Here is a 27,983-nt window from a genome sequence, read left to right on the forward strand (position 1 = left end):
AAATACACTGCTCCCAGCACATGAATCCTACAGGCTGGCATTTTCAAAGACTCAAAAGACTTTTGTGACTCAGGAAAATGACCTACAAAATTAATATTGGGCTTTTGTTTAGGCAGCAACAAATTCTCCTCTTACACCAAAGATGATTACATTTCCCTTTTTAATCAAAACATCCCAATGAGTGATCACTGGTAGTTCATCACCATTACAGTCAGGTCTTTCTCTGCATTACAGGCCATCTACTGGTTTACTGTTTTCTATTTCATGGTGCTATTTTTATTGCATATGTATGCTACTTTGCTCTTATTTATCCTTGGGGCATCTCATTGAATTCTTCTCTCTCCATTCCTCTAATTTATCATATAGGATCACTACAGTAACTCCTAATTTAACAGCTCTTGCATCAGTTTTGCAGTGTCTGTATATTTCTCACCCCTTCCTTCAGATTGTTTACCTACACCACCACTAAATATATTTATAGTATTACAAGTACTAATTATTAACCCTCGGGAGGGTGGGATTTCCCCCATTTTGCTGATAGCGAAGATGGAGCACAGAGAGGATGAGAAAATTGTCCAAGGTCACTTATGAAGTTTGCAGGAGAGCTGGAGTTAGAACTCAGGTCTCCTTACTCTCTATCCCTTGCATGATCTGTTCAAAAACAGCTGAAAACCTGTCTGCCCAAACACACACATGTACATGCATACATCAGACTCTGCCATGCTACTCACCAAATGGGCTATCACAAAGACGTGATGAGCACACAATTCAGCCGTTCCATACCTGGGATGCAAGAGAGAGAGGTCAGTAAGCCAATTAGCACAGCTGCCCTGTTCTGCTGGGTCGGAGAGAGTAGTTTGCACTCTGCCACACTAAGCAGAGAAATGGTTCTTCCTAAGGGCCTCTGTATATTTCATTTGCCAGGGGAAAATTCCAAAGCCATTCTGTGGCCAGCGAATCAAGGAATACAGAGGACATGCATTAGCAGGAGGAAGGGGGAAATATGACCCACCTTTTGTGGATCAAAACATAGGACCACTATACACCAATGTAGCATGACCATGATTGAAATACAAGAAGAGAAAAAAAGGAGGTATACACAAGTGCATAGTACATGGATGATAAATGCACATTGTTGATGTTACTTTAATTTATTATTTATTTGATTAAGCGGCGTAGAGTGAAGAGAACTTGTATAAAATTTGTAAGTGGATACAGATACACTGGACTATTATAACAATGAAATTAGTGTAAATATATGGGAATGAAAGTTACATGATACTAGTGAAATATATCTAAGGTGGGTAAAAAATGTTATGTTAATATATTATTTGAGAAACGGTCTGTGATCTTGTCTTTAAACACTAATGCACAATGCATGTGCACCGGGGAACCAAGTTTTAAGTGGCAAGTGCATCCTTAGTAGTGGCATATTGTGACTTGGGTGCTCAGCTGCACAACGTTAACGTCCTGTAGCTAGAGATTTTTTGGTATGAAATTTCCTAAGGCTGGGTTGTTTTTCAAAGAAAAAATACCCCTAAAAACAGGAGCACCTGCACTTTATAGGATTTCAAAGCTCTGTTGACTTGACAAAATTTGCCAGTCCAACATGGAAATTCAATAGTCTGGCCAGATCCCACCAGACTGTCCTGTCGCACACACTTTACAAGGACTGTAACAGAAAGCCCCTCTCCTGAGAGACTTAGCAGCTGCACAGCTGAGGAGGTGCATTGCAAGAGCCCTCCTTCAAGCCTTTCTCACCCCTTTCCTTCAGCCCAAGTCAAAATAAAACCTCCTGGAGCATTAAAGTTTCTCTCTCCTCAGAGATGGCTATTTCCATGCCACATTTAAACTTGCTACCCACAGTCTTCCACTGTAGAGCTGCTAGAAAAAAAAATGGCAAGAAATCTTTTATAAAAGTATGTTTTCCCCTCATGCTGGAAAAACAGCTGAACCATTTCTGCTCCTGTTTTCCAAAATAAGCTACATTTTTGAGCAGAGACCAACCCTGGAACATGGCTGCTCTACAAGTTAAACTTCCTGAGAATTATGAGCAATTTAAACCATGCAGTTAGGAAGCCAATGTTCATGCAGCCTGAACAATACAGTGCATTGCTCCTCACCCTACAATAATTGGGTATCTTACCGGGCCAAGAAGCACCATGAATCCATAGCCAGTAGAGAGGTGATCATACTAGAACCAAGGACTGCATCCAGCAGAGCACGCTCCTGAGGAAAGAATAGAGAAGGCACTTATGAACAGATTGCAGTTCTACTCTCTACTTTTAATCCACTTACTAGTGTGACACATAATTAGACTAAGAAGGTGGGTGAGGTAATATCTTATATTGGACCAACTTCTGTTGGTGGGAGAGACAAGCCATGCAGAGCTCTTCTTCAGGTCAAGCCTGTCTCTCTCACCAACAGAAGTTGATCCAGTACAAGATATTACCTCACTCACCTTGTCTCTCTAATATCCTGGGACTGACATGGCTGTAACTACACTGCGTATACAATTAGACTTGTCAGTTTGTGCAGTTAAAATGCCTAGGAGCAAATTGGCTTTAATATTGCATGTTCAGTTATAAAGGCAAGCAAGCAACAGTAGGTTTATTTTTAACATTGGCCATGTGTGAGAATTTACTACAGCTGGTTGAAAATTTTCAAATTTCAAAAATGTTCAATGAAAAATATGGTTAATTTTTTTGCTAGAATTTTGGACCAAAAAGGGGGACAAATTTTTCATGAAAATTTTATCTTTTTGGGGGGCAGATCTAAACTTAACTTAAGACCAAATGCTATCCTTATTCAGTATCTAGGCAGGCAAAACATCTGATTGCCTCAGTAGGAGTTATCTCTGAGTGAGGAATTCAGGCGTCAGTCCTAATTTTTGTCTGAAAAGATTTTTTTTTATTATAGAAACATACAGACACAAGGCTATGCCTTCCTGGACTTATTCATACTTTGCATTTATATAGTGTCCTTTATTCTGTCTACCTGTATATACTGTCCCAAACATAGGGGAATTTGATAAGATCTCAAAGCATTATAAAAACATTAATGACTTAAGCCTCAGAACCCACCTGCAAAGGTAGATAACTATTATTTCTCTTTTATGGCACAGGATTGAACTGGATCACAAAAATACAGTGGTAGACTAGTATGCCACTACTCTGATCACTAGATAACACTTCATTTAGGTGCACTGTGAATGAGTAAAACACTGACAAACTTAATACCCTTGGCTCACGGAACTGTAAATGGCCCCAAACTGGAGGTGGAGAACCAAAAGACTTTCAGCCTATGTTACAGTAGTTGTGATGTCCTATCCTCTAGGAGATAAAACCTGCAGCTGGAATTTCTCAGTCTCAGGGAGGTGACCATCTTCAGAACTTGTATTAAAAGAAAGTACTAAACAGCTTTTTTAAAGAAGCTGGATTTTTGCGCTCCTTTTGCGGTTTTACAAACAGGTTCCTAATACATTGGAGGTCTCCAACCATGTTTATACAGTTGTTTTTGGTAAATGACATTTGCTGCACATCTGCAGTCTTACCTGCCTTGTATGTGCCTTCTGAAGTAAAGCAAAACCAATTCATGCCTGGACACATCACCTTTGGAGCTCGGTTTGTGAGGAAGGGGACACTGTTTGAAAAAGTTAAAATCCACCAGAAGGAAACAGCTGAAAAGGTGATCATGGCTAAACCAAAAACTAACCTACCAGCTGAGGAAAGTGTGATGGGGGTGTGGATGCAATGAAGGCACACAAGTGGACACAGAGGTGATGATACAGGGTGACAGAAACTTCAGCTTGTCCATTATCCATCACTCCCGGCAAACAAACAGGAAGAGAGAGCTCACCAGAGCACTGCTGGAACCCGAGAAAAAAGGCTGAGAACAAAGAGAGCCTGCAGAACAATGAAAGAGTGGGGTTACTGCTGTCCACACCTCACACTCCAAGAACAAACATCTGAGCTAGGGGAACTCCTTCTTGTGTCCTGTTGGGAGCTGTGGCAATAACACCAATATTTTTGTAGTAACAGATTTACAACTCTGATTAACTTTCTGCTTATAAACTCAGGTGATTAGCAGAGGCTTTTGGGGCTGTAACAGGGTACACTGGCCAGGAGATCCTGTTCCAGGGACATTGGAATAAAGGGGCAGAGGCCCTGGAAATGGCCTTGTAGCAAGAAGAGAGGAAGTGATCCTGGTGAATTAGTAGTTCATTAGGAAAAATCCAGTCACTGTCCCTTTAAGGGCCAGGATGAGAAGCCTGTAGTATAGGATTGGGCGGGCTCCCCTCTCCCCTAACTGATCGGGGGAAGATCTCCGAAGGAGCACAGTATATATATTACTTTCACTCTCTTAGAACAGAGAGTAAGCTGACAGGAAGAAGGAAACCAGAGCCAGGAGACTGAACTCCCGCTCGGAAGGACAGGATTGGCAACTCCATGAACAACAGTCTGTGGTAGAATAAGAGCTCTGCATACAGCAAAAGAGCAGGAAGCGAGCATGAACTTTTGTGTTGCTGTAATTAACTTTATTCTGGGGACACTGAGAATTACTGTGAACTGCTTTCATCTACTCACACAACCCCAGTTGGTGGGTGGGTGAAGGCATCCTGAGAGAGACTGTGGGGAGTTCCTAAAGGGACCCAGGGGGAGCACAGAGGCAGGGCACTGCTGAGGCACCTCTGGCCATAAGGGGGCGCTCAGTATACGGCATGCCTGCTACAGGGAAATAAACAAACATGCTGACTTGAGGGAAAGTTGACTCATTTTGGAGATAAAAACAAATTCGACCCCGAGGGCCCCCTACACCCTTGCATGAGCCCAAAGGCCATCCCTTCCCTCAACTGACCAGTGCATCTCTGCTTTGTACTGTGCACCCTTGAGGAATTACATCACATCCACCAGCACATCTGGCCACTGATCAGACAGTGCGCCCTCAGAGCCTGCTAATGTTACTGATTTGCTAGCTTGAGAGGCTTCTTGCACCTGAACCCTCATGTCTGCCTGTGCAGCTTGCCTGCTCTAGGCAAAAATTACCTGGGAACCTCTTCTGAGAACTGGCTTCCTGTGATCCAGAGAGACTGCACATCCTCAGGCTGAGAGGGAAGCTTGTCCATTACGGTAACCAGAAGATGACACTGTGGCAGATGCAACTCAGGAGAAAGATCTGCAGGGAATTTATTTTTTTTTTTGTGAAATACGCTTGCATTTGTAAGGCACATTTTTGATGGAACCAAAACTAAGCTAAGGCGAGTGATTAACAAGAGAAGACTGAGTGAAAAGCACACTAATACTGCTAGTGAAGCTCAAAAGTCACTCAGAGATTGAGCTGGTTGGAAAATGGAGGGGAGGTGAAGTCCCAGAGAAAATTTCATGTTTTCAGCAAAAAATAATCAATCATAACATTTTATCCAAAAAACAAAGAATTTTGAGTCAGAAATGCTAATGTAGTGCCTCATGAGAGTTGTGGTTAGAGTGCCTCATGCTCCCATGCTCCTTTATGGCCCTGACTCTGTGGTCAGACTATATTTCCAATATTTTATTTTCTGGTTGAAATATTTTGGGTTTGCCTGAAAATCAAGGGGGAAAAACATGCAAGTTTTGGATGAAAAGATTTCCATAGAAAAGACACTTGGGGGGGTGTCAAAAACCCAATTTTTCCATCAAAAAACCAGTTTTGGCAGAAAATTTATTTTCAGTCAGTCCACTTTTGTGTTGATTTGTGTGATGAAAGGGCATCTTAACTAAAAATATGATTTGTTCAATATAATCGATCAGTGTTTTAATGCAATTTTCCGAGTGCACGCAGAATAACAGTCATAGAATTAAAGAACCTTTTATGTTGTTTTGTGAGCTGTGCAATGTTCACCCCACCTAGTGCTGTATTTGGCTGAAGATCCTTTAGTACTTTAAAGTATTACTTAGGATCCATTATTAAAACTACTCCACAGAAATAAGATACCAACATTATGACATATGCAGAAGTGCTGTATAGCGAGTGAAGCACAAAGTCAAGACACCTTGTTCTATTCCTGAGAGATGGCACAACTGTACTATTAAACACAGGCAGTAATATTTTTGAACCTACCTAATTTTTCTCTTAATACCTGCTCCAGAAAAGGCCTGAAGGGAAGAAGCTGGTGAACGAAAGGGTCCAGTGCCACCAGAAAAACCCTGGTTATTTCATCTCGATGGGCCTCTGAAATCACCGGAGCATACAGACTAGGAGGAAATTTGCTTGGGGAAAAAAATACAGAGCTACTCATTAGCACTGCATTTCAAATAGCATGAAGAGACAAAAAATGTGAGTTACTATTATTGTGGAGTAACAGATCTATCAATACAAGCAAAAAGAAGCATAAGTTTCATATCTAACAACGTATTTTACAATGGTGAGCATGTGTCTATATTCTGCCTTTAAACCAACTATTGAAGGCCTATATTTTATTAACCACAGTAAGAAAAACTCTCTAATCTGCGTCTGCTGAAAAATGGTAAAAGTGCATACAAAGAGGAATTTACTCAATAGGTGCACGAGCAGAAAACTTCAAAGGGAAACATTTGTAGGTTCAATTTGTTCCAGATGATGAGAGTACCAACATACCAGCCTGCAGGTTAGTGATAACATGTTAACGACATTTTGCTTTGCAGGAAATAAAAACTTAGGAAGAATAACTGAGAAACAAAATATTAAAAAAAGAGGAAACAGAATGAGAGAAAGCAGCAGAGAGGGAGAGGGCATCAAGTGAAAATCTACTTGTCACATTCTGGGGTGCAATCCAGACCAGTGGGGGGTTCTGTCACCACCTGACCTGCAAATGTGGGTGCCTCACAATGCTTTGCTGCTGTAGCCCCCAACCTGGGCCGCTCACAAACAGCAGGAGGTCACCTCCTGAGTATCTGTGTGTAGCTGCAGTCCTGGTCCAGCAACTCTGACACCAGCAGCTTGTCAGCAAACACCAGCCACATACTGGCTTCCAGCAGTCCTTGGTTACTACTTGCAGTGACCCCAACACACTCCCAGTCCTGGACTGTCCCCAAAATGTGTGTTCTGCACTGTCCAACCTCTCCTGGGCAGTTCAGATATTATCCAACAGTTTGCTGCTTTAACTGGAGTTACCCAAACAGTTCAGTTTACAGACAACACTGGATTACGTTGGTTAAAAAATAAAAAGTTTATTTATCTATAAAGAGAGAGATTTTAAGTGAGTACAAGCGTAAGTATTAAAGTCAGAAATGGTTATAAGAGAAATACAGATCAAATGCTTTCTAGTAGCTAAAACTAAACTAGTCTTGGTTCCAGGTAAAATCCTTATCCCAAGTTCCCAGCACCAGGGCTGACCAAATTCTCAGGTCACGATACCGTCACCAAGTCAAAGGGCTGGTTCCTTTGTCTTCTTAGGTGAAAGAGAGAGCAAGAGAGAGAGAGGGAGAGAAAGAAAGATATCCCTGGGGTGTTTTTGCCCCTCACCTTTATAGTCCAGTCACCCTTTGAGATGCATTTTCTGGAGGGTTACCCCTAGATAAAGTTCCTTCCCACTGTGAGAATAGAGACATGGCATCTCGTGGTGAAAGAGGTTCCATGTTGTTGCTTGCTAAAATGCAGAGCAGGTCTACACTTAAAGCACTGTACCAGCGCAGCTGAGCCACTATAGCGCTTTGGTGATGACGCTACTACGCCAACGGGAGAGCCTCTCCTGGCAGCACAGTTAATTCACCTCCACAAAAGGCGGTATCTATTTCGACAGGACAAACCCTCCCATCGACATAGGTCTGTCTACATTGGTGTATAACTAACTGCATCACTCCAGGGTGTGGATTTTTCACACCTCCGGGTGATGTAGTTATACCAATGTAAATTCATAGTGCAGACCTGACCACAGATCAGGCTGTTCCTGCCGCCCATTCACTGCCAAATGGCCACTTGATGGGTGATTTGCCAATCAACTTTGATGACACCAGGCTAGAGGTGTTAGCTTGTCCATTGTCTCTAAGGAACAGGTTACCTCCTTCCCAGATTTGTCTGGTAAAAATGTTTCAGTCATAATTTCAGCTTATGTTCACTACTTTACATATTATGTTGCTACACACATTTCATCATGATCTTTTGTACAAAGATTAGTACAGTAGCTTGTAGGGTGTGAATGCAGAGGTGCATTCGGACACCCTACTAGTCTAAGAACAGGTCTACACTACAGACCTGTATCTGGATAATTACGTCTTTCAGGGGTGCGAAAAATTTACACCCTGAGCAACAGTTATACCTATCTAACCCTCCATGCAGACAGCACTATGTTGACAGGAGAGCTTCTTCCATCAACACAGCTACTGCCTCTCGGGGAGGCGGATTAACTACACCAACAGGAGAAGCTGTCCTCTCAGTGTAGGAGCATCTTCACTTAAGCACTGCAGCTGCACCAATGCAGCGTTTTAAGTGTAGGCCTGCCTAAGAGGTAGGCCTAAAGTGTTTTGGGGTCGTGTTTTGGGTTTTTTTTTTAATTTTTGAATTTCTGCATCTCCCAGAAAGAACAAGAACAAGTAACTGGCATTTCCCTGAGTGATTTTTCTTTATAATGGTAGATGTTGAATTTTATTTCCACATTGAAATTGGCATGGGTGTGGCAGTTTTCTGTGTTTCGGTTAAAACTTTTATGTATAAAAAGTAAGAGTTGCAAAGACATGTTTTTCAAAACTGGAATGGCATAAACGTGTAGGAAGTATAGGAAGGACTTTAGGGCTATTCGATACAGGGCCATCTACCAGCCTAATTATACCAGTATAATTCCCAGCGTGGACACTCTTACTTCCCAACCCCATGTCTGTCTGCTCGGACTAGATTGTAAACTCTTCTGGGTGGGAACTCTCTACTACTCGGTATTTGTACAGAGTGTAGCAGATTGGGCCCCATTCTTGGCTAGCCCTTAGGCACTGCCATACTAAACATGATTAATAACTATAGCGATATAATCGTACCAGTAAATTTCCCCATGCAGACAAGCCCTTAGATACTACACAGATGAGCATTATAGAAACAGATTATGAGGAGACTATGTAAAAATGGCACCTTATTATTCAATAAATTTGCTTAGTTTTTAACACTGTCACTCCTGTAAGCCCTGCCAAATCAGCACATGCAGAAGAGAGAACGCATCATCAACAAAAATGATTAACGAACAACATGATCATGCAATGAAATGTGCACAAGTGTCCATCTGCACCCAATTCACTGAAGGATCTGGGCTTAAATTCCAAGTCCAGCATCAAAATGTGCCCTCAATTACGCCTACATGATGCTATTTTCCTCATTGCTGGAGCAAACTGAATAAGTATCCTGTCTCAGAGAAAAGTGACAAGCAATTTAAAGTCCATGATACTATGATTTGTCTGCAGAGCCGCAGCAAAGAGTGTTTCAGCAAGGATTAGTCAGCCTGGCATCTTTCCTTTTTACAAGATTACAGTATAATACTAAGGCCTGAATGTTCTTTAGTGAAATTCTATTTTCAATCCCTCATTAAAGTTGTTAAAAAAATTTAAAAATCTTCTTGGGCTGAATATTTCCATGTTCGATCACAGTGAAAGAACTATTTTACAAAATAACTGTTGCTAAGGCGCATAAAACGTGGTTTATGTTTTCACCAGAATGCAACTAAAATAAACTGTCCCACCACACACATACTTTCAATTAAAAGGAGAAAGAGCAGGTTCCATTGTTAAGTGATTACATAATAACAAACTTTGTCACAATGCAATACCAAGTAGAACAGAACTATGGTTATTGTGGGACAATAATTATTTCCTAGCCTTCGTGAGGTTTAATTTTAACCTGAACAGTGCATTAAATTTCTTTTGCACTTTTTTTAAAAAAAAATGTTGCCTCGTTATTTCATTGCAGAGGCCCTGTGGAGTGAATAACCACAAGAAATTCAGTTGTTAAGAGCTCCATCTGCACAGTAAGATCTACCCAGGTAGATCCACCGAAAATGCAACGGAATGAGGAGTTTGGTAATACGTTGGTAATAATGGCATTGATTCCATTCTGGTGGCATTTGAAGGACAGGTTAAAATGATAGAATATCAGGGTTGGAAGGGACCTCAGGAGGTCATCTAGTCCAACTCCCTGTTCAAAGCAGGACTAGTCCCCAGACACATTTTTACCCCCGTTCCCTAAATGGCCCCCTTAAGGATTGAACTCACAACCATGGGCTTAGCAGGCCAATACTCAAAACACTGAGCTAGCCCTCCCCTAGTAGCTACACAGACAAACAGATCACACTAAAGCACCCAAAGTAAGTTTCCCATGAGGAAGTACAAATTTCTCTGACCGCCATACACCAAAGCTATTCTACATATAACAAATCAGAAAGTGACTGCTGCAATCTTTTATTTTTGCAAGTCTTGTAACATTCGGAACTGCTGTAACTACAACAGACACTTTCAGAGCTGATACAGGGATGTCCCGGAAGTGGAATCAAAGAGCTATTCTTTGTGTTTCACTTACCTATATATCTGAAGATACAGCTGGTGTAATCGACAGCAGGAATCAGAGAGGAAAGGAATAAATTCCTGCGAAAGCCAACAATTTTGAATGGTATTTTCAAAATGAAATAACGATTAAATATATTTTTCTTCTGCTTACTTGAATTTATTTGTGAAATGCTTTATTATGAAGTCTAATTTTTAAAAGTTGTTGCCTGCTCTGATGCATAGTGCAAAAGAAATGCAAAATGCGCAACACATGACAAATTATCAAGTAAAATTATCATGTGTTTCTCCTCTTTAGAAAGCTAAATTAATAAGCTAAGGGTTTTCTTAAACTTCTTTTACAGGAGCAATAACCACAGTCAATCACAAACAAACAAAAATGCACTCTTCATGTATTTTAAAGACTATTGATTCTATCTCATGCATAAACAAAAAGATAACTGACATTAATACAACAGACAAGCTGATTATATACCTCATTATCTACTCTGCATTTGTTATTGCTATTTGGTGTGTTACTTAAACGGGTACCAAGAGGTTAAAATAAGAATATCAGAAGAAAGAGGTGGGGGGAGAAGGAAAGGACAGAGAGAAAGAGTAGGAAAGAGGAAAGTGGTTTTCTGTAGTTATCCCTAGGTAGGCGATAGGAACTTGCAGAAAATCCCAGGAGAAAAAGAGTCCAGTCAGATTATTTTTAAATCTCCTGCTCACATTTGCTTTAAGAGGGAGCTTAAGGTCTTTTTCAAGAACAATCGAACACCAGAACTCACACATTCAGAGACAGCCTTACACTTTTTTCTGTGTAACAATTTTTCTCCACCCATCTCCACATGTAACTGATTCCTGTTCACCACTATTACACTGCTGCACAAGACTAGCCAGAGGATTTGTGGGGAGGGTTAGGAAGGGGATTCTCTTGGCTACATCCCAAACTTAGCTAACCTATTTTATAAAAAGATGTTGGACAGTGATTGAGATCTTCAGGTATCACCCTTCCAGCCTCCTGCTGCAGAAATGGAATCCAACTATTTGTGCTGGCAATATGGATAGTTGCCAACATCTAGACAAATGTTGCAAAGGGCAGTTGTTCGAGTAAGTTGGGGGTCGAAATCACTAGGCCCCAAAGCCACTGGTGAATCTGTTTCTCTCTCACACCGTCACTTGGTAGATGTGTGTATTAATATTCCAATTCTGTAGACATGGAAACTATGGCACAACAGTTAAATGGCTTGACCAAAGCCAAAGACTCAGAGACAGGACTTGAATGAACGAATCCTTTATTCTCAGTCCTGTACGTAATCCACTAGAACAGTGGTTTTCAACTTTTTTTCCATTTGCAGACCCCTAAACATTTTTGAATGGAGACATGGACTCACTTTGGAAATCTTAGACAAAGTCTGTGGACCCCCATAGGTCTGTGGGCAACAGGTTGAAAACCACTGCACCAGACCATACTGCCTCTCATGCTATCAAATCCATCCTCCTAGTGGCAAATGGTCATATTGGCTTCTCTGCAACAGAACATGTTCAAATGAAGCCAATGCCTGCTGCATCTCGCTGCTCCCATCCAGTTACAGTACTGACCCTGCTTAGCATGTGAAATCTGATGGAGTCAGAGAGCATGGTATTCAGCTGGAAGAATACAGCAAAGCAGCTATTTTGCAAAAGATAGGCAGAAGTAGTGAACAGTATTAGGTATCCAAATTGTATTACATGTGAGATAATAAATCACAAGCAGGTAAGTACGGGTGTTAATTATGTCATCCAGATACCACAGTCATAAGTATAGGGTAGCAACACAAAATACTTGATCAGTGAGTCTATTTGCACAGTACAGAGTTAGTTTTATACTCATGTAGGACCCATATAATAAATCTTACCTTGATGTAGTGAACAAGAGAATTAGCAAAGAATCTACACAGTTTGACTGTCCTCTGGAACAACTTGTAGTCAGTGCTCTCCTATCAAAAAGGAAAGCAGCAATGAAAACATCATGGACAGACTAAGAAGATATCAAAGAAAGCAACATTGCAAGATACATTATTAACAGGGCTAGAAACTTTATTTTGTTTGTTAAAGGAAGCTTGGATTCCACACAAACACAACAGACGTTGGGGAAAACCTCTAAGAATGGATGATGTCCCTGGAATCTCAAAACAATTTTTCACAGGAATCTTCAAATTTTTTTTGTCTTTTAATTGACCTAGGGAAAGCAGCAGTATGTGAAATGAATGAGATTCCTGATAGAGTACTGGAGGTTGGGTGGGAGGGAGAATACTCTTTGTATCTACCCAAACTATCCTGGACACTAACCAGTGCTATTAAACTCCCTTTCAATGTGGTTTTCTAGAGAACCTTGTAAGCAATGTGAAGTATCTAGTGTGTAAAATGAGACTATTTTTTCACCAGTAACACTGCTTAGCAAACATATCTATCTTTGCAGTGCTTCCTAACCCGACTCTTTCTCAAGCCTAAAAGTAGTTTTGGGGGATTGTTCATTCACCTGCGTCCCAGACAGCTTCATCTGCTCAGCCAGCTGCAAACAGGAATGGAACGAGAAGAGGGTATCCTTGCACAAGCCACTGAGGATGTCCGTGTGTTTCAAATGGCTCTGTAGAAGGGAATGGTGCTTGAGGCTTTGCCTAACAAAGCCAGAGAGGAACGGGATCAGATGCTTAATTGTCAGAAACAAATCAAGGGACAACAGGTCATAATGAGCACTATTCCACAGACCCTAATCTACTCTGTCTAGGCTCCTACACTGCACCTGTCACCAGGGTTTCTGAGTGCACTAATGCAGCAGTGTCCTGACAAATGCCAAGGAAATCAGAGACAGAACCTCTCTAGTCTCATTGTGACTATTTATTGAAGCACAGAAGGCTTATAACTTTTTCCACTGAGAATGCATTACTAGTTGAACTTTAGTGGGAATCAGGGCCCCACCTCCCACAGGCTCTTTTGAAAAGTCTAGCTTTAAACAAGTTATAAACCAATGGCTCTAAAATACACTTGGAATACACAACAGCAACCTTCAAAGTATTAAAACATACTTGATTATGAACTTCCATGTGTTGGCATGAAGGGCATGGTCCATGTTGGAAATGACAGAGCAGATCTCCAGCACAGTGTGGATCACTGCAGAGGAACAGTAAGAGCAAACATACACAGAATTTAAATGGACCTGTATATTCAATGCCTGAAAAAAACCCAAACACAGCTGTCACATCACTGCATTTGCAAAACCGCTTCCAGTTCTGGAAAACTGACCAATTATCAGGTGCTGAACGCCCTTAACTCTCACTGAAGGCAACAAGAATTGAGGGTGCTCAACATCTAGCAGGAAGTGCTCTGCATTTTGGGGGGATCAGACCCACTGTCTGTAGAAAACAGGGGGCTGGGCAGGATAAAGAAACATCTTTCATATACAAACCTGATATCATATCTACAATACTGTCCTCAGCAGAAGCAGATTCCATAGAGATCATATCAAGCAGCTCCATAAGCTGCTTTTGAAGAGAATAGGTCTCTTTAAACAGAGATTGGAGGAGGTCAGAAATCAAGTGCAGGCACCCACTGTACAGTGACTCGCTGTCCTGTAGGAAATGTGGGATTAGGGATAGTTAGAAAATGTCTGAGAATCAAGACTTGATGTTGCTCCTGCTGAAATCAATGGGATTTTTGTTACAAATGCCAATGGGCGCAGAATCGTGGAATATAAACATCTACTTCAACTCACACAACCACCAAGAGCTGTAGATTTTAAATAACCATCTATGGTTACTATGCATGAAATACAAAATCCTACTCACTTAGGGCCTGATCCAAAGACCAGTCAATCAGCAAGAGTCTTTCTACTGATTTAACTGAACTTTGGATCAGACCCTTGATGCAAGACTCTAAAATCAGATTTCTACCAAAATCTAGGACCATACTTCATGATAAACATAGTTGTATCCCAAAAGTTTCCCAGTACTTTGAAGTTTTTCTTAATAATAGATTGCCTACTGGAGAAGTCCTTAGCAAGGTCTCACTGTGTAATCTGGCTCCATAAGTATTTAAAGGTTCTAATAAGCAAGGCAGACAAGCTCAAAAGGGAAATTGATGCCAGTAGGATGGATGACAAATTACTGTCTTATGATACTGGCACTGCTTAGAGCAGTAAAGGTTTCAAGCACAACAATCAGTTTTCCTCCATCTGCAGGTGCTGTAAATGTCACACCAACGTATTTTTATACATAACGCAAAGTATTTAATCCCAATCCCTTGAAATTTGCACTGAATCATAGGGTTAATATTAACACATCTATAATCACTTACACCTCTGCAAACCCACTGAAGACAGTGGGCTTGCACGGATGTCAATGAGGGCAGGGCCGGTGCAAGGATGTTTCGCGCCCTAGGCGAAACTTCCATCTTGCGCTCTCCCCCCTCCCACGCGCCCCCACCCTGAGCAACCCCCCCCATGGCAGCTCCCCCCCTTCGCCCTGAGGCTCCCTCCTTGCGGCAGCTCCCCATCCCCCGCTCTGAGGCACCCCTTCCCCCGTCCCAGCTCACCCCTGCTCCGTGCACGAGCACCCCAAGCATGCTGTGGTCGTTTCACTTCTCCCGCCTCTCAGGCTTGCAGCACCTAAACTGATTGGCGCCGCAAGCCTGGGAGGCAAGAGAAGTGAAGCGGCTACGGTGTGCTCGGGGAGGAGGTGGGACAGGGGTGAGCTGGGGCGGGGAGATCCCCTGCGTGCTGCCCCCTCCTTACTTGCTGCAGGCAGCTCTCCCCATGCTCCCCTGCCCCAGCTCCCTCCGCCTAAATGCCAGTGGCGACTAGGGCGGCTGAAGATCCGGCCGCCGCGGTCGCTGCTGAAGAAAATGGCACCCCCCAAATGCCAGCACCCTAGGTGACTGCCTAGGTCACCTAAATGGTTGCACCGGCCCTGAATGAGGACCTAATTAGTTAAACAACTTATTGGGTACAATACAGGAGTAACCAGGTGAAGTGTAATGGCCTGTGGTATACAGATCAGACTAGATAATCTAATGATCCCTTCTCATCTTAAACGGTATGAATTTCATCAGAATCACCTTTATTACTGGTAATAATGCACAAGATGGAAATAACTGAGCTTGGCTTTCAGAGGCTATGTTGAGTTTGCAGAGCTGGCAGTTGGAAAAGCCATCTTCATACTTGTAAACTGAGCACATTTGATCCAATATTGAGACAACAAATATGGAAAGACACAAAAGTAACTTTTCAAAGCAAAAATCACATTTCAAAGGATTTTTTTAAATGATCTATAACTAGAACTAGAATAGTTTTTTCTCCTATTAATCCAGAGACCTACCTTGCAGTGCATAAATGTGTTTTTGATTACATAAAGAATGGAAGAGGGAAGGCTACGGATACTCTCTAGAGGCACAGGCTCCTGCAGGGTACAGATATGTCGCACACAACCCGTCAGAGTTTCCAGCAGCTGCACTATAGTCTGCAAGTGAGATCATCATCACTGAAGGCACAATCTATAACAATACACTGAAGCAGTTAATTCAAAAAGCAAAAATTGTTAAGCAGCTCTTCCCTTGTGCATTTGGCTAAACTGTTCTCTGTCTTTTAGGATATTAGCAAACGGAAAAGTATTAGGAAGCCAGAAAGATGAATGAAGCTCTGTAAAAAAGACAGCAGCAGTTTCAGACCACAGCTTTTCTGTGATGTCATATTCTCTTTACATGAGAATCATGTTTGTATTGTCTGCTGTTTATCAGTTATTTATTATTTCAAGATTGACAGTATCAACTAACAGAGCTGTCAAAGCACAATTATACCCTAAAAAGTGATTATGAAAAAAATGGCACCTTCCTAAATACTGGCTCAGCTCCTTGAGAGCATTTAGAACAACATCTGCTTGCTTTTTTTACTACTAATTATTCCTGTTAGCACAGCTGACCCAGTCCAGATCCTGGATAAAAAAACGGATTCTATTCTGGCTTACACATGATCTATCAAATTTTTAACTCAAATCCAACTGCAGGTTAAATTTTACCCTCAGTTACACTTTTGTAACACTAATGAATACAGTGGAACTGCATGTGTGTCATGAAGGGCAGAATCTGGCTGGCAGAATCTTTATTACTGATGATGGAATATCACATAGAGTCAATGACAGATAAACATGAAACCTCACAATGCAACATGATGAAAATCAAGACTAACAATGCTGAGGGCTGGAGGTCTAAAGCCCCAATCTTGAAAGTATTTATACACATGCTGAACTACCCTTTATCAACAGAAATATATGGACACTGCCTGACATATTCAAACTAGTTGCACTATGACAAATCCAGAATGGAATTTTACATTCAGCTGTTACTGGCACAAACACTTCACAAATCTCTCCACAGTTTTGGTAAAAAACATATAATCACCTAACCACTGCTCTTACAGCTCATTTCAATAGACTTACCTGTAAAACATTCCTCATCGCTTTGCATAATTCTCTGTTCTGGCTGGTTAGTCCTTTGGCTTGACTGGATAATTCATACAACAAATCATCAAATAATTGTATTGCCTGTCAGAATATGGCAAATTAAAATAAAACTGATATTATTAGACTCCAACATATACCCAGTATAAAACCAGGGCACTCATCATACATCCACTTTCATCTTTGGCATGGAGGTGTGGAATGCAGACACTTATGCTTCACAGCCTAGCTGCTTGAAGCAAGAAGTATTGCATGTCATAACCTGCAGTTTCCACAGTTCGCACTTCTATTTAAGATGGGGGCAGATATCACGTATTCTGTTATTACACAAAAATGAGTCTCTCTATAGTTACTTTAAAGGAGCTTCCCATTTAACCTCCAACCCCAACTTTAACCAATATTCACATTATTACAAATTGTATGTACTACATCATAGCCTAGCACAGACTTCTCTTAAGTTTGGTTTAAATCAATCATTTTGGTGATAGAGAGTTTTGTTTTGTTTTGTTGGTTGTTATTCTGAAAAGGTTTGGAGGTCATGCCATTTTGAAGATTTGTTTTTCTTTTGGTTGGTCTTGATGCCTTAGCGTTGTTAGTCATGGAATTAGAAAGATATAAGCAGTTCTTTCCAAGCATATATAGAACGTTGCATCACTAACGTGGTGAAATTACAAAGGTTTAGGATATGCACATTATGAACCAGTTTCTTTCTATGCTCTGAAAATCTGTTGATGATGATTAATATTAGAGTAGGAACTGACCAGGAGCTCTTACAGACTTCCTGTTGTCTACAAGCAGGAGTTCTAGGGAATTAAACCCCTAGGGAGCTAGGCAACCCCTATTGTAGTCTCTTCTATTTCATTTAAAATGTGAATATTTAATTTAAGAATTTCAGTATAACTATAATAAATAGGGAGTATTTCATATTGTCAGGACTGACCATATCCCAGGTTAATTTGGCCTTATAGATTATTTGCTTCAAATACTTTAGTCTTGGGCCTTGCAATTTATTTAGCCAAAGAAGCACCCTCAAATTATAATAATAGTCATAATAATGTAATTCTGCAGTTGCTTATCATCTGTTTTAATAGGTCAATTTTTCTCAAAACAGGCTTTTAAAATTCACTTTATTATTGACTCCATCATGCATAACATCATTGGCCCACTCTTCCTGCCATTGAAACCAACAATAAAAATCACAGGAGCAGGACTCAGGATATAGAATCATGAGATCATTTTAGAGTGAAAGGGAATGTATTTCAAACATTAGCTTGATTTCAAAACAAGAATTCTATCATACAAACTACTACAGACCTTGTAGTAACCAGGTTTTTAGTACTGTATTGATGTTTGATTCTTCACATTACAGAAGACATCATACCTTGGGTAACACTTTTGAGAAAAAGGTTTGCTCTAATTCTGAAAGGCCGATATGAGGCAGAAACATTTCAGTCAGAATCCTCAGCACACCTGTGAAGCAAAATATTTGCAGTAAAGGAGAACACCATAAAATGATCAAAAAGATATCAACACCAAAGTCCCGCTATAATAAAAATACTTGCAACTGCACAAGTATTCTTTCTGACGGTAAAAGGGGATAGTGACCCTAACAAATAAAATTGATAGCCTGAGAGGGTTAGGAAGGAAGGAAGAATGGAATCCCACCTCACCCCCATAACAATGCCCATTTGGAGAGGTGCATGAATATAGGGGTCTTTACCTTCCCAGGAAGCAACAGTCTGATATACAGCACTATATAATATAGATAGGATACCAGGCCACATGGACTAGAACAGAGGTGAGCAAACTACAGCCCGCCGGCCACATCCGGCCCACAGGACTCTCCTGCCCTGCCCCGGGAGGCTAGCCCCTCCCCTGATGTTCCCTCCCCCGCAGTCTCAGCTTGCCCCACTGTGGGCACAATGCTCTGGGCATGAGGGGCTGCGAGCTTCTGGAGCAGTGCAGCTGCAGAGCCCGGCCTGACCCGGTGCTCTATGCTGTGCGGTGCTGAGAGTGTGGCTGGCTCCAGCCAGGCAGTGCAGCTGTAGCGCCGCAAGCCACCGGTGCTCCAGGAAGCGGTAAAGGGGCAGGGAGCAGGGGGGTTGGATAGAGGGCAGGGGAGTTTGGGGGGGGGCAGGGCGGTCAGAGGGCAAGGGGTTGAATGGGGGTAGGGGTCCCGGGGGGGGGCAGTCAGGAATGAGAGGAGGGGTTGGATGGGGTGGCAGGGGACAGTCAGAGGCAGGTATTCCAGAGACAGTCAAGGGACAGGGAGAAGGGATGGTTGGATAGGGCAGGGGTCCCTGGGGGGCTGTCAGGAATGAGAGGGGGGGGGATTGGAAGGGCCGGCGGGGGCAGTCAGAGGCAGGGGGTCCAGGGGCAGTCAGGGGACAGGGAGCCGGGGGCAGATGGGGCAGCAATCCTGGGGGGCAGGGGCGAATAGGAGGTGGGGGCTGGACCACGACCCTCTCCCCTAACCGGCCCTCCATACAATTTCTGAAACCTGATGTGGCCCTCAGGCCAAAAAGTTTGCCCATGCCTGGCTTAGAACCACTTCCATGCTGATGACAAATTGCGATACCAGTGTACAAAAGAGATAGAAAGTGAAAAGATTTTATTTTTAATAAATACCCTAGCAATTATCAATGGCTCAAAAGGAAAAACATCTTCATATACACACGTGAATATATTTCTCTTTTTGTTTTTAAGTTGTTCAGAATGTCTGTGATTATTGAAGACTGTCTTATAACATTATCTTCCTTGGTTTTGTAAAAGTATTTGTAATTAACACGGAGACTACAGTACAATAATTGTAATACAAAAAGCCTTATAGGGAAGAGGCACTGTAACACCAAACAAAGTTATAACTTACGAATATGCTCGGTCCAGTCGTCAGAATTTTGATACACAGAGTAAAAATGTTAAAGAAAAGAAACCCAAATACGTACAGACTAATCCTACTATGGAAGTTGCTATGACTCCAGTTCTGCAAACACTTTAAAGGATGTGATAAAGCAATGGCACTATTTCCTTAGTAGCATCCACCATGTGTTTAAATGCTTGCAGGATTAGGACCAATATAAATATGACTATATACACACAGACACCTTCTTCAAAGTGAATTAGCGCAACAAAAAAAAAATATTACTTAACTACTTTAATCAAATACAAAAATGAATAGAATTTTGAATTATTCCTACTTTCCAATGCATTCCAGTAACCACACTCTCTAACCTACTGTTAATCAGATTGTCTACATAAAAGATAGCATGCAGTGTAGTTGTACTTGTGTAATGTTTCCAGGATATTAGAGAGACAAGGCAGGTGAGGTAATATCTTTATTAGACCAGCTCCTGTTGGAGACAAGCTTTTGAGTCACAGGTTCTTCAGGTCTGCTAAAGGAACTCCCAGCAGCAAAAACACCCTATAGCCCCTGTGGGTGAACACTTTTCACAAAGCGTTTATGTCCTCATTCTCAAAAGAAACCTGCACAATGCTTTCAAAAAACCATGGACCCAAGAGAGAGACTGTGGATTTACTATTTATTACAACAATCTGTAACCTATAAACCCCCTTCTTTGTCCTATGACTGCAGAAGAGTAAACAAGCCACTCTATCTTCAATGGTCCCTTACAATATGTGCTAACTACTTATGCTGAACAATCTGTTCCACCTTGTACTTTGCTGTGAGGCTGGCAGTTCCTTTCCCAGACCTGAAGAACAGCTCTGTGGCACTCAAAAACTTGTCTCTGTCATCAACAGAAGTTGGTCCAACAAAAGGTATTACCTCACCCACCTTGTCTCTCTACATAGAATAACATTCAATAACTTTAAATAACTAAAAGTTGGTGCTCATAACTTCTTTTACTCATCTTTTATAATTCTGTGTCAGAATCAGAATCTTCTTTTCACTGCAGTTTTCCTTTTACATGTTTATTCTTGTAAAGTGTGTTATTTTAAAGAAGATTATTAGAATTCAGGGTTGCTACACTTCAAGTTTTACCTCTTTGGAATACTGAATTCTTTTTAAATTGAATTTTCACTTTACTGCACTGCTGTTACATTTGCTAACTAGGCTCACATGTTCTTTATTTTCAGAACTCTGTGATACTCTGTTATTTTTATTTTGATAACCTCATCTTTAGAAAAGTTAAACTGAAAAGCCAGGACCCCGAAAGCCGCTCTGCGAGGACGGGTCCCACACTCATCCAGAGCCCTGAAGGAACTTTACAATTTGAGGGGTCAGTGGGATAAGTGTACAAAAACTAAATACAGTACACAGCAATGGGAGTAGGGAGGAAGTCAGATAAACCTAGCGACAACTGATAGCTAAGGTTGGAGAACAGGGTAAGAAAGCTATGGGCTGCAAATAGTTATGGGTGCCTGGCAGTCAGAAACCAACAGTGCTAGGCAATGGAGACCCTGCATTAACCCATCAACCTTATGACTGCCCCAATGCCACCCAACAGCTACCCCACATCAGCTCTCATCAGTGCAGACACCTGCCCTATCCCTACCCCCAACACCCACAACTCTGCCCCTGTGCCACCCCATCAGCACCTGACACCAGTTCCATTCCTGTCCCAGCAACACCACACAGCACCCTGGCCCCAGCGACACCCCCCAGTGCCCTGGCTCTAACCCTGCATCCCAGCCGCACTGCAGTGACATCCTACAGTGCCCCAGCACTGCCCCAGTGACACTCTACAGAGTCCCATCCTTGGGGCACCCCACAGATCCTCAATCCCAGTGACACCCTGCAGCACCTCAGCTCCACCCCACAGTGCCCCATCACTGCCAGCTGCTCCACTGTCACCCCACAACACTCACAGCCCCACTCGTGCCCCACTGATACCCTGCATGGCCCAGCCGCACCCCCATGACACCCCCGAGCACTCACAGCCCCACTCGTGCCCCACTGACGCCCTGCATGGCCCAGTCGCACCCCCGAGACACCCCACAGCACTCACAGCCCCACTCGTGCCCCACTGACGCCCTGCATGGCCCAGTCGCACCCCCGAGACACCCCACAGCACTCACAGCCCCACTCGTGCCCCACTGACGCCCTGCATGGCCCAGTCGCACCCCCGAGACACCCCACAGCACTCACAGCCCCACTCGTGCCCCACTGACGCCCTGCATGGCCCAGTCGCACCCCCGTGACACCCCCGAGCACTCACAGCCCCACTTGTGCCCCACTGACACCCTGCATGGCCCAGCCGCACCCCCGTGACACCCCCCAGCACTCACAGCCCCACTCCTGCCCCACTGACACCCTGCATGGCCCAGCCGCACCCCCGTGACACCCCAGCACTCACAGCCCCACTCGTGCCCCACTGACACCCTGCATGGCCCAGCCGCACCCCCGTGACACCCCCCAGCACTCACAACCCCACTCGTGCCCCACTGACGCCCTGCATGGCCCAGCCGCACCCCCGTGACACCCCCGAGCACTCACAGCCCCACTCGTGCCCCACTGACACCCTGCATGGCCCAGCCGCACCCCCGTGACACCCTCCAGCACTCACAGCCCCACTCGTGCCCCACTGACGCCCTGCATGGCCCAGCCGCACCCCCGTGACACCCTCCAGCACTCACAGCCCCACTCGTGCCCCACTGACACCCTGCATGGCCCAGCCGCACCCCCGTGACACCCCCGAGCACTCACAGCCCCAGTGACACGCCGGGGCCCCGCAGAAGGATATGAGCAGGCGGGGCAGGACGCAGGGCAGCTCCCGGCGGCAGAGCGCCCCGTCCCAGCCGCCCAGCTCCCGCAGCAGCAGCTCGGGGTCCGCCGGGGACATGGCCCAGCCCGGCTCAGTCCCGCCACCGGCAGCCACGGCCCGGCTCGCGCTCTCCCAGCAGCCTCCGCGGCAGGGCCGCGCCGCGAGGGGAGGGGCAGAGCGCGCGGCGGAGTGAGGCGCCCGGGCTCGGCACAGGGCGGGAAGGGCCGGTAGGTGCTGTATGTAGCCCTGCGCGCTAGGGCCGCGGGGGCCCCGGGCAGGGTGAGTGACCCCCTCCCCCCAGCCAGTCAGGGACAAGGGGGGGCCCGGGGCAGGGTGAGTGACCCCCTCCCCCCCCCCAGCCAGCCAGGGACAAGGGGGGGCCCGGGGCAGGGTGAGTGACCCCCTCCCCCCCAGCCAGCCAGGGACAAGGGGGGGCCCGGGACAGAGTGAGTGACCCCCTCCCCCCCCCCAGCCAGCCAGGGACAAGGGGGGGCCCCGGGCAGGGTGAGTGACCCCCTCCCCCCAGCCAGCCAGGGACAAGGGGGGGCCCGGGGCAGGGTGAGTGACCCCCTCCCCCCAGCCAGGCAGGGAGAAGAGGGGGCCCGGGGCAGGGTGAGTGACCCCCTCCCCCCCCAGCCAGCCAGGGACAAGGGGGGGCCCGGGGCAGGGTGAGTGACCCCCTCCCCCCCCAGCCAGCCAGGGACAAGGGGGGGCCCGGGGCAGGGTGAGTGACCCCCTCCCCCCCAGCCAGCCAGGGACAAGGGGGGGCCCGGGGCAGGGTGAGTGACCCCCTCCCCCCAGCCAGCCAGGGCCGGGACAGAGTGAGTGACCCCCTCCCCCCCAGCCAGCCAGGGACAAGGGGGGGCCCGGGGCAGGGTGAGTGACCCCCTCCCCCCAGCCAGCCAGGGACAAGGGGGGGCCCCGGGCAAGGTGAGTGACCCCCTCCCCCCAGCCAGGCAGGGAGAAGAGGGGGCCCGGGGCAGGGTGAGTGACCCCCTCCCCCCAGCCAGCCAGGGACGGATTTGTTCTGGGGAAGCAGCAGATAGAGCAGGGGAGTGGGCACCAGGAGACATGGCATCTCTTCCCAGCTGTGCCATTGGCCTGTTGAGTGTCTAGGCAAGTCACACCCCTGCACTCTCTGGCTCTTTTTCCCTTCTCATCCTGTGTCTGGTCTCTTTAGAGATTGCAAATTCTTCAGGACAAACGGTCTCTTGCTCTACATGTACAGTGCCCAGCACAGTGGGGCCACAATCTTAGACTCCAGAGGCTCCTGTAGCACAAATAGTAATGTGAGAAGAACAGAGCCCTAGGCCCCAATCATGCAAACATTTATGCACTTGCTAAACTCTGCTCACAAGATTGTTGGCCTCCATTAAAGACAAGAACCCCTCAAAGCAGTGGGATTGCTCACAGGAGTAAGGTTAAGCATGGGGTGAAATGTGTGCAGAATTAGTGCAGCTGCAGGCTAGGGCAACCAGACAGCAAGTGTGAAAAATTGGGACAGAGGTGAGGGGTAATAGGACCCTATATGAGAAAAAGACCCCAAAATAGTAACTGTCCGTATAAAATCGGGACCTCTGGTCACCCTACTGCAGGCGGTGCTAGTGGAGAACTAGAGTAGTGCTAGTCTGTGTGGCTGGATCTAGTTTTCAAACTAGATGGGTATGCATATGAGCCATAATATTATTTAGAAATTAGAATTCTTATTCAAATTAGAAATTGTCTCATTTCTGGCACAGTTTCCGACTGATGGTGTCACTTTTATTGTAAAGTGAGGACAAAACCAAACATATAATACTAAGTGAGAATCAGATGCCCTGAAAAAGAACAGGAGAAACCCTGGCATAGTGGTTTAAAATAGAGCAAGTAGAATGCAGAGCAATAATCTTTTAATTTACAGACAAGAATGAGTCCACAGTCTGAAATTAGGAACAATGACATTTTCTTGTCGGACAATCAAAGTTTAAATTTTAGTTTCCTGTAGGCAAGCGATTTATATCTTCTTGAACTTGTTGGTGTGCTTTGCAGGGAGGAAGGCTGTGACTAAAGCACAAGATTAAATTATTCAGGAGACCAGACTTTACTCAACTCTGCCATTCACTTCCTGCATTACCTTTCACAAATCCCTTAATTGTCTTTTGTTTTCTCCTCTGTGAAATGGGAATAGTAAAAATTGCTTACCTAAAAGGGATGTTACAAGGTGGCACTAGATAATACTTGTAACTTATGTTGTCCTTTGGATAGATACAAGCACAAAGTATTTATCTTTCAATTTAATGAAATGTGATATTTGACATATATTTCTCTTTTTATAGAATTCAACAGATGAATTTGCAGAGAAAGTGGCCATTATACCTGCAAAGTAGAGGCTTTCATAGTGATGACTAATGTAAAGGTTTTTATAGACAGCTTTTAACTATGGCAGAGCAGCCTTACAGCCAGGGAGCAAGTTCTTATCTGCACAAGCCATAGAAGAAAAATCACATTTATATTAACAGTTTCATTGGTTGAGTGTCTGCCCAATTGTAACTGGATATAAGCTGTGATTTATTTTTTTCGTACTTCATAGGAAAATGGCTTTTCAATTTAACTTCTCTATTGAAGAGAAAGCAGAAAATGAACTTGAGACTCTTGGTCATACAGCCTTGCAGCTGGAATCTGCACAGCCTGCTTTGAATCCAGGCAGATCTACAGAAAAGAGCAAAGAAATTTCATCAGAAGAAAATGTTGTGCACAAGGAGTTGGTGTGCGCACATGAGGCAACACCCAAAACTACAGATCCAGTAGCAAACTGTAACCCTGATAAAAGCCAGGTCCAGGTGCTGCCAAAGAAACGAGCTGACTTTAAAGTTGCCAAAGAGCATAATATTCCTGAAGATTTCAGCAAAGTGTTAGAAAATAAAGTTATGGACACTGTACAGGGCCTATACTGTGTAAATATTTCTGTGGTGGAAATGACCCTTTCAAATGACTCCCATGAAGAAGACATAGTGTCTAAAAGTATTTCTTCTCACTCTGATCTTATCACAGGCATCTATGAAGGAGGGCTGAAAATATGGGAATGCACTTTTGATCTCATGGATTATTTGTCAAGGGCTGAAATGCGGTTTATCAACAAGACAGTCTTGGATCTTGGTTGTGGGGCTGGGCTGCTGGGAATACTTGCATTAAAGAGAAAAGCTGAAAAAGTCCACTTTCAGGACTATAACTGCACTGTGATTGATGAAATAACCTTGCCTAATGTAGTGGCTAACTGGACTGATGGTGGTGGTGATGGCGGAATTAGTGAACCTCCTTCAAAGAAGCACAGGAAAGCAGACTTCATACCAGCTCTAATGTCTAAGTGCAGATTTTTTTCCGGAGAATGGACTGAGTTTAGCCAACTCCTGTTAAGTGGCAACAAACCCTTTTCAAAGTATGACCTTATTCTCACATCAGAGACCATCTACAATCCTGACTACTACAGTGCTTTGCATGATACGATTTCTAAACTGTTGGATAAAAATGGCTGCGTGTATTTGGCTACCAAAGCACATTATTTTGGGGTGGGAGGTGGTGTGCATATCTTTGAAAAATTCATTGAAGAGAGGAATGTGTTCAGGACTAGAACTGTCAAGGTTATCGATGAAGGACTGATGCGGTACATTATTGAAATGGCCTTTAAGATTTCCAGTTAATCCATTCATTCCCCATTGTGCCTGTTAAATATCTTAATAAAGATCTGATTTATAACCAGATGCCCCGCTGCCTTTTTATCTGTTGAGTTGTTCTGAAATGTCTTATAGGTCAGGTTGCTTTTTCCTTCTTTGGGTGAGTGGAGAAAAAGGTGAAGAATTCATTTTCACTATATAATTGTATATATTTGCTTTTTTCATACGAGTTTTTATAAGTGTTGTCAGAAGGTGCCAAATTGACAAGGTGAGGCACTCTTAAATTCTCTGTCATAAAACAAATATAACAGAGAAAGCAGCAGTGCAACTTGCTTCATCCATCTACATCCTCTCTGCTCTACAGGTAAGGGAACTCGGCTTCCATTCTAATTCAGTTCTTGGCCTGTCTGCTGAGGCTGCCCACCAAGTGTCGTGGTGAATACTCTGATTGTGGCAGTGACACTGGTCCACTAAGGACTGGACTGAAACCAGTTCATTTAATGTAAGCCACTGAAGGGTCATCAGATGGTAATTGCTAGCAATCAACCCTCACCTGGGCTTCGTTTAAAACTTGTAAATATCCTACTAAAACTACAAACTTACATCCTATCCACCTAAAAGTCTCTAGCGTGGTCTTCACATTCTGTCCTAAGCGCAGTGGTTGGGCTATCTGAGCTCCCTACCCATCTCGCTCCCCCATTGCACTGAAGAAGCGGACAGGGTCTGAAAGGCCGGTGTTCGGAGGGGACCAGAAGACTGCACTGAGTACTGGCCCCCTCTGGACAAAGCCTCTCCTGACCCTGGCCCTTCAGCAGGGCCCTATCTGCTTCCCCTGTCTGACAGGCAGGGGTCAGGAGGAGAGTGGAAGGCTGCATCTTCTGATTACTGGTGGAGTCAGGAAGAGACTCTGTCTGGCAAGTGAAGCAAATAGGGCTCTGTGCCCTGAGGCCATGTTGAAGGCTTAGGATTGGGAGGGGGCTCTATCTGGCAAAAGGTCTAGTACTCATGGAGTGGAGCTTTCACATTCCATGGCCCCTCATCCTAGCATCATCTTCCTCTTCACAGTGAGGGAGGAAGACAGGCAGGGGTCCAGGCCCGAGTTGCTGAGACCACCTGCCCCCTGCAGATTGTGAGTACTGAGCACCCCTCTCCCACCACCTGCTGCCCTTCATTTTCAGCTTTTACCCATTTTTCACTGTTTTTTTAAATTTTGAATAAACACTGATAAATTCCTGGCAGATTAAAACAAAAAGCTGAAAACAAAGAGCCCTATATATAATGTTAATATTTACACTACTGGCCAAAGCACAGAAGGGTGATTGAGCAGATTTTATAAGGTAATCTACTTTTAATGGCAACTTGTTTGGGCATAAAGGGAGGGAGGCTGTGGACAAAGGTTGGCAGAGCATTGCTGCTGTTTTCCAATCTGAGTCACAACCTGTTGTGAGCAATAATGACCAGTGTGTGTCTCTCACTTTACTATTGCCTCAGGGAGTCAAAAGTCTAAGAGCTAAGGGAGTGCAATCCATTTGCACTGGGAGCATGATACGCAAGAAGGAGAATCCTAGATGTGTTCTGTTGATGAAAAGGTGCTAATAACCATCTACTACTTTATTGTATCCTTCTGCAAGGTACTTTTTTCCATAA

General features: G+C 44.2%; 2 protein-coding genes and 1 long non-coding RNA gene across 14 annotated transcripts in view; 1 reads left to right on the plus strand and 2 right to left on the minus strand.

The window, feature by feature from the left end:
* Nucleotides 1–22,804, minus strand: part of FIRRM (FIGNL1 interacting regulator of recombination and mitosis) — a 37,826-nt gene extending 15,022 nt beyond the window's left edge. For 2 of the 9 annotated variants that reach the window (XM_050963086.1, XM_050963085.1), the window contains exons 1-15: nucleotides 22,666–22,796; nucleotides 19,833–19,872; nucleotides 18,345–18,433; nucleotides 16,943–17,047; nucleotides 15,827–15,967; nucleotides 13,921–14,083; nucleotides 13,541–13,625; nucleotides 12,994–13,132; nucleotides 12,371–12,451; nucleotides 10,507–10,571; nucleotides 6,097–6,245; nucleotides 5,046–5,175; nucleotides 3,719–3,905; nucleotides 2,147–2,229; nucleotides 732–783 (exon numbers count right to left, since the gene is read on the minus strand). In XM_050963086.1, the coding sequence (XP_050819043.1) occupies nucleotides 732–783; nucleotides 2,147–2,229; nucleotides 3,719–3,905; nucleotides 5,046–5,175; nucleotides 6,097–6,245; nucleotides 10,507–10,571; nucleotides 12,371–12,451; nucleotides 12,994–13,132; nucleotides 13,541–13,625; nucleotides 13,921–14,083; nucleotides 15,827–15,967; nucleotides 16,943–17,047; nucleotides 18,345–18,433; nucleotides 19,833–19,872; nucleotides 22,666–22,764 (1,608 nt within the window). In that variant the 5' untranslated portion in view covers nucleotides 22,765–22,796. Of the gene's footprint in view, nucleotides 1–731; nucleotides 784–2,146; nucleotides 2,230–3,718; nucleotides 3,906–5,045; nucleotides 5,176–6,096; nucleotides 6,280–10,506; nucleotides 10,572–12,370; nucleotides 12,452–12,993; nucleotides 13,133–13,540; nucleotides 13,626–13,920; nucleotides 14,084–15,826; nucleotides 15,968–16,942; nucleotides 17,048–18,344; nucleotides 18,434–19,832; nucleotides 19,873–22,665 lie in introns of those variants that run through there. The other 7 variants (XM_050963088.1, XM_050963089.1, XM_050963087.1 and 4 more) reach the window with 7 other exon arrangements.
* On the minus strand, nucleotides 20,139–22,309 carry LOC127055933 (uncharacterized). Its single transcript, XR_007775674.1, has 2 exons — nucleotides 22,267–22,309; nucleotides 20,139–21,816 (listed from the first exon to the last, which is right to left on the minus strand). It is a non-coding gene; the product is annotated as an uncharacterized LOC127055933 (long non-coding RNA).
* Nucleotides 22,805–22,850: 46 nt separating the features above from the next.
* METTL18 (methyltransferase like 18) lies at nucleotides 22,851–26,423 on the plus strand. 4 transcript variants are annotated; one of them, XM_050963338.1, is made up of 2 exons: nucleotides 22,851–22,913; nucleotides 25,002–26,423. In XM_050963338.1, exon 2 carries the CDS (start codon nucleotides 25,260–25,262, stop codon nucleotides 26,361–26,363), a length of 1,104 nt encoding a protein of 367 aa, XP_050819295.1. In that variant the 5' UTR covers nucleotides 22,851–22,913; nucleotides 25,002–25,259; the 3' UTR covers nucleotides 26,364–26,423. The 4 variants fall into 4 exon arrangements, with proteins under 4 accessions (XP_050819295.1, XP_050819296.1, XP_050819294.1 ...); XM_050963339.1 differs by having other exon boundaries at nucleotides 22,898–22,913; nucleotides 25,256–26,423; XM_050963337.1 differs by lacking the exon at nucleotides 22,851–22,913 and adding an exon at nucleotides 23,823–23,975.
* Nucleotides 26,424–27,983: the final 1,560 nt, after the last annotated feature.

This window comes from Gopherus flavomarginatus, chromosome 7 (assembly GCF_025201925.1).
Source record: "Gopherus flavomarginatus isolate rGopFla2 chromosome 7, rGopFla2.mat.asm, whole genome shotgun sequence".
Classification (NCBI taxonomy): Eukaryota; Metazoa; Chordata; order Testudines; family Testudinidae; genus Gopherus; species Gopherus flavomarginatus.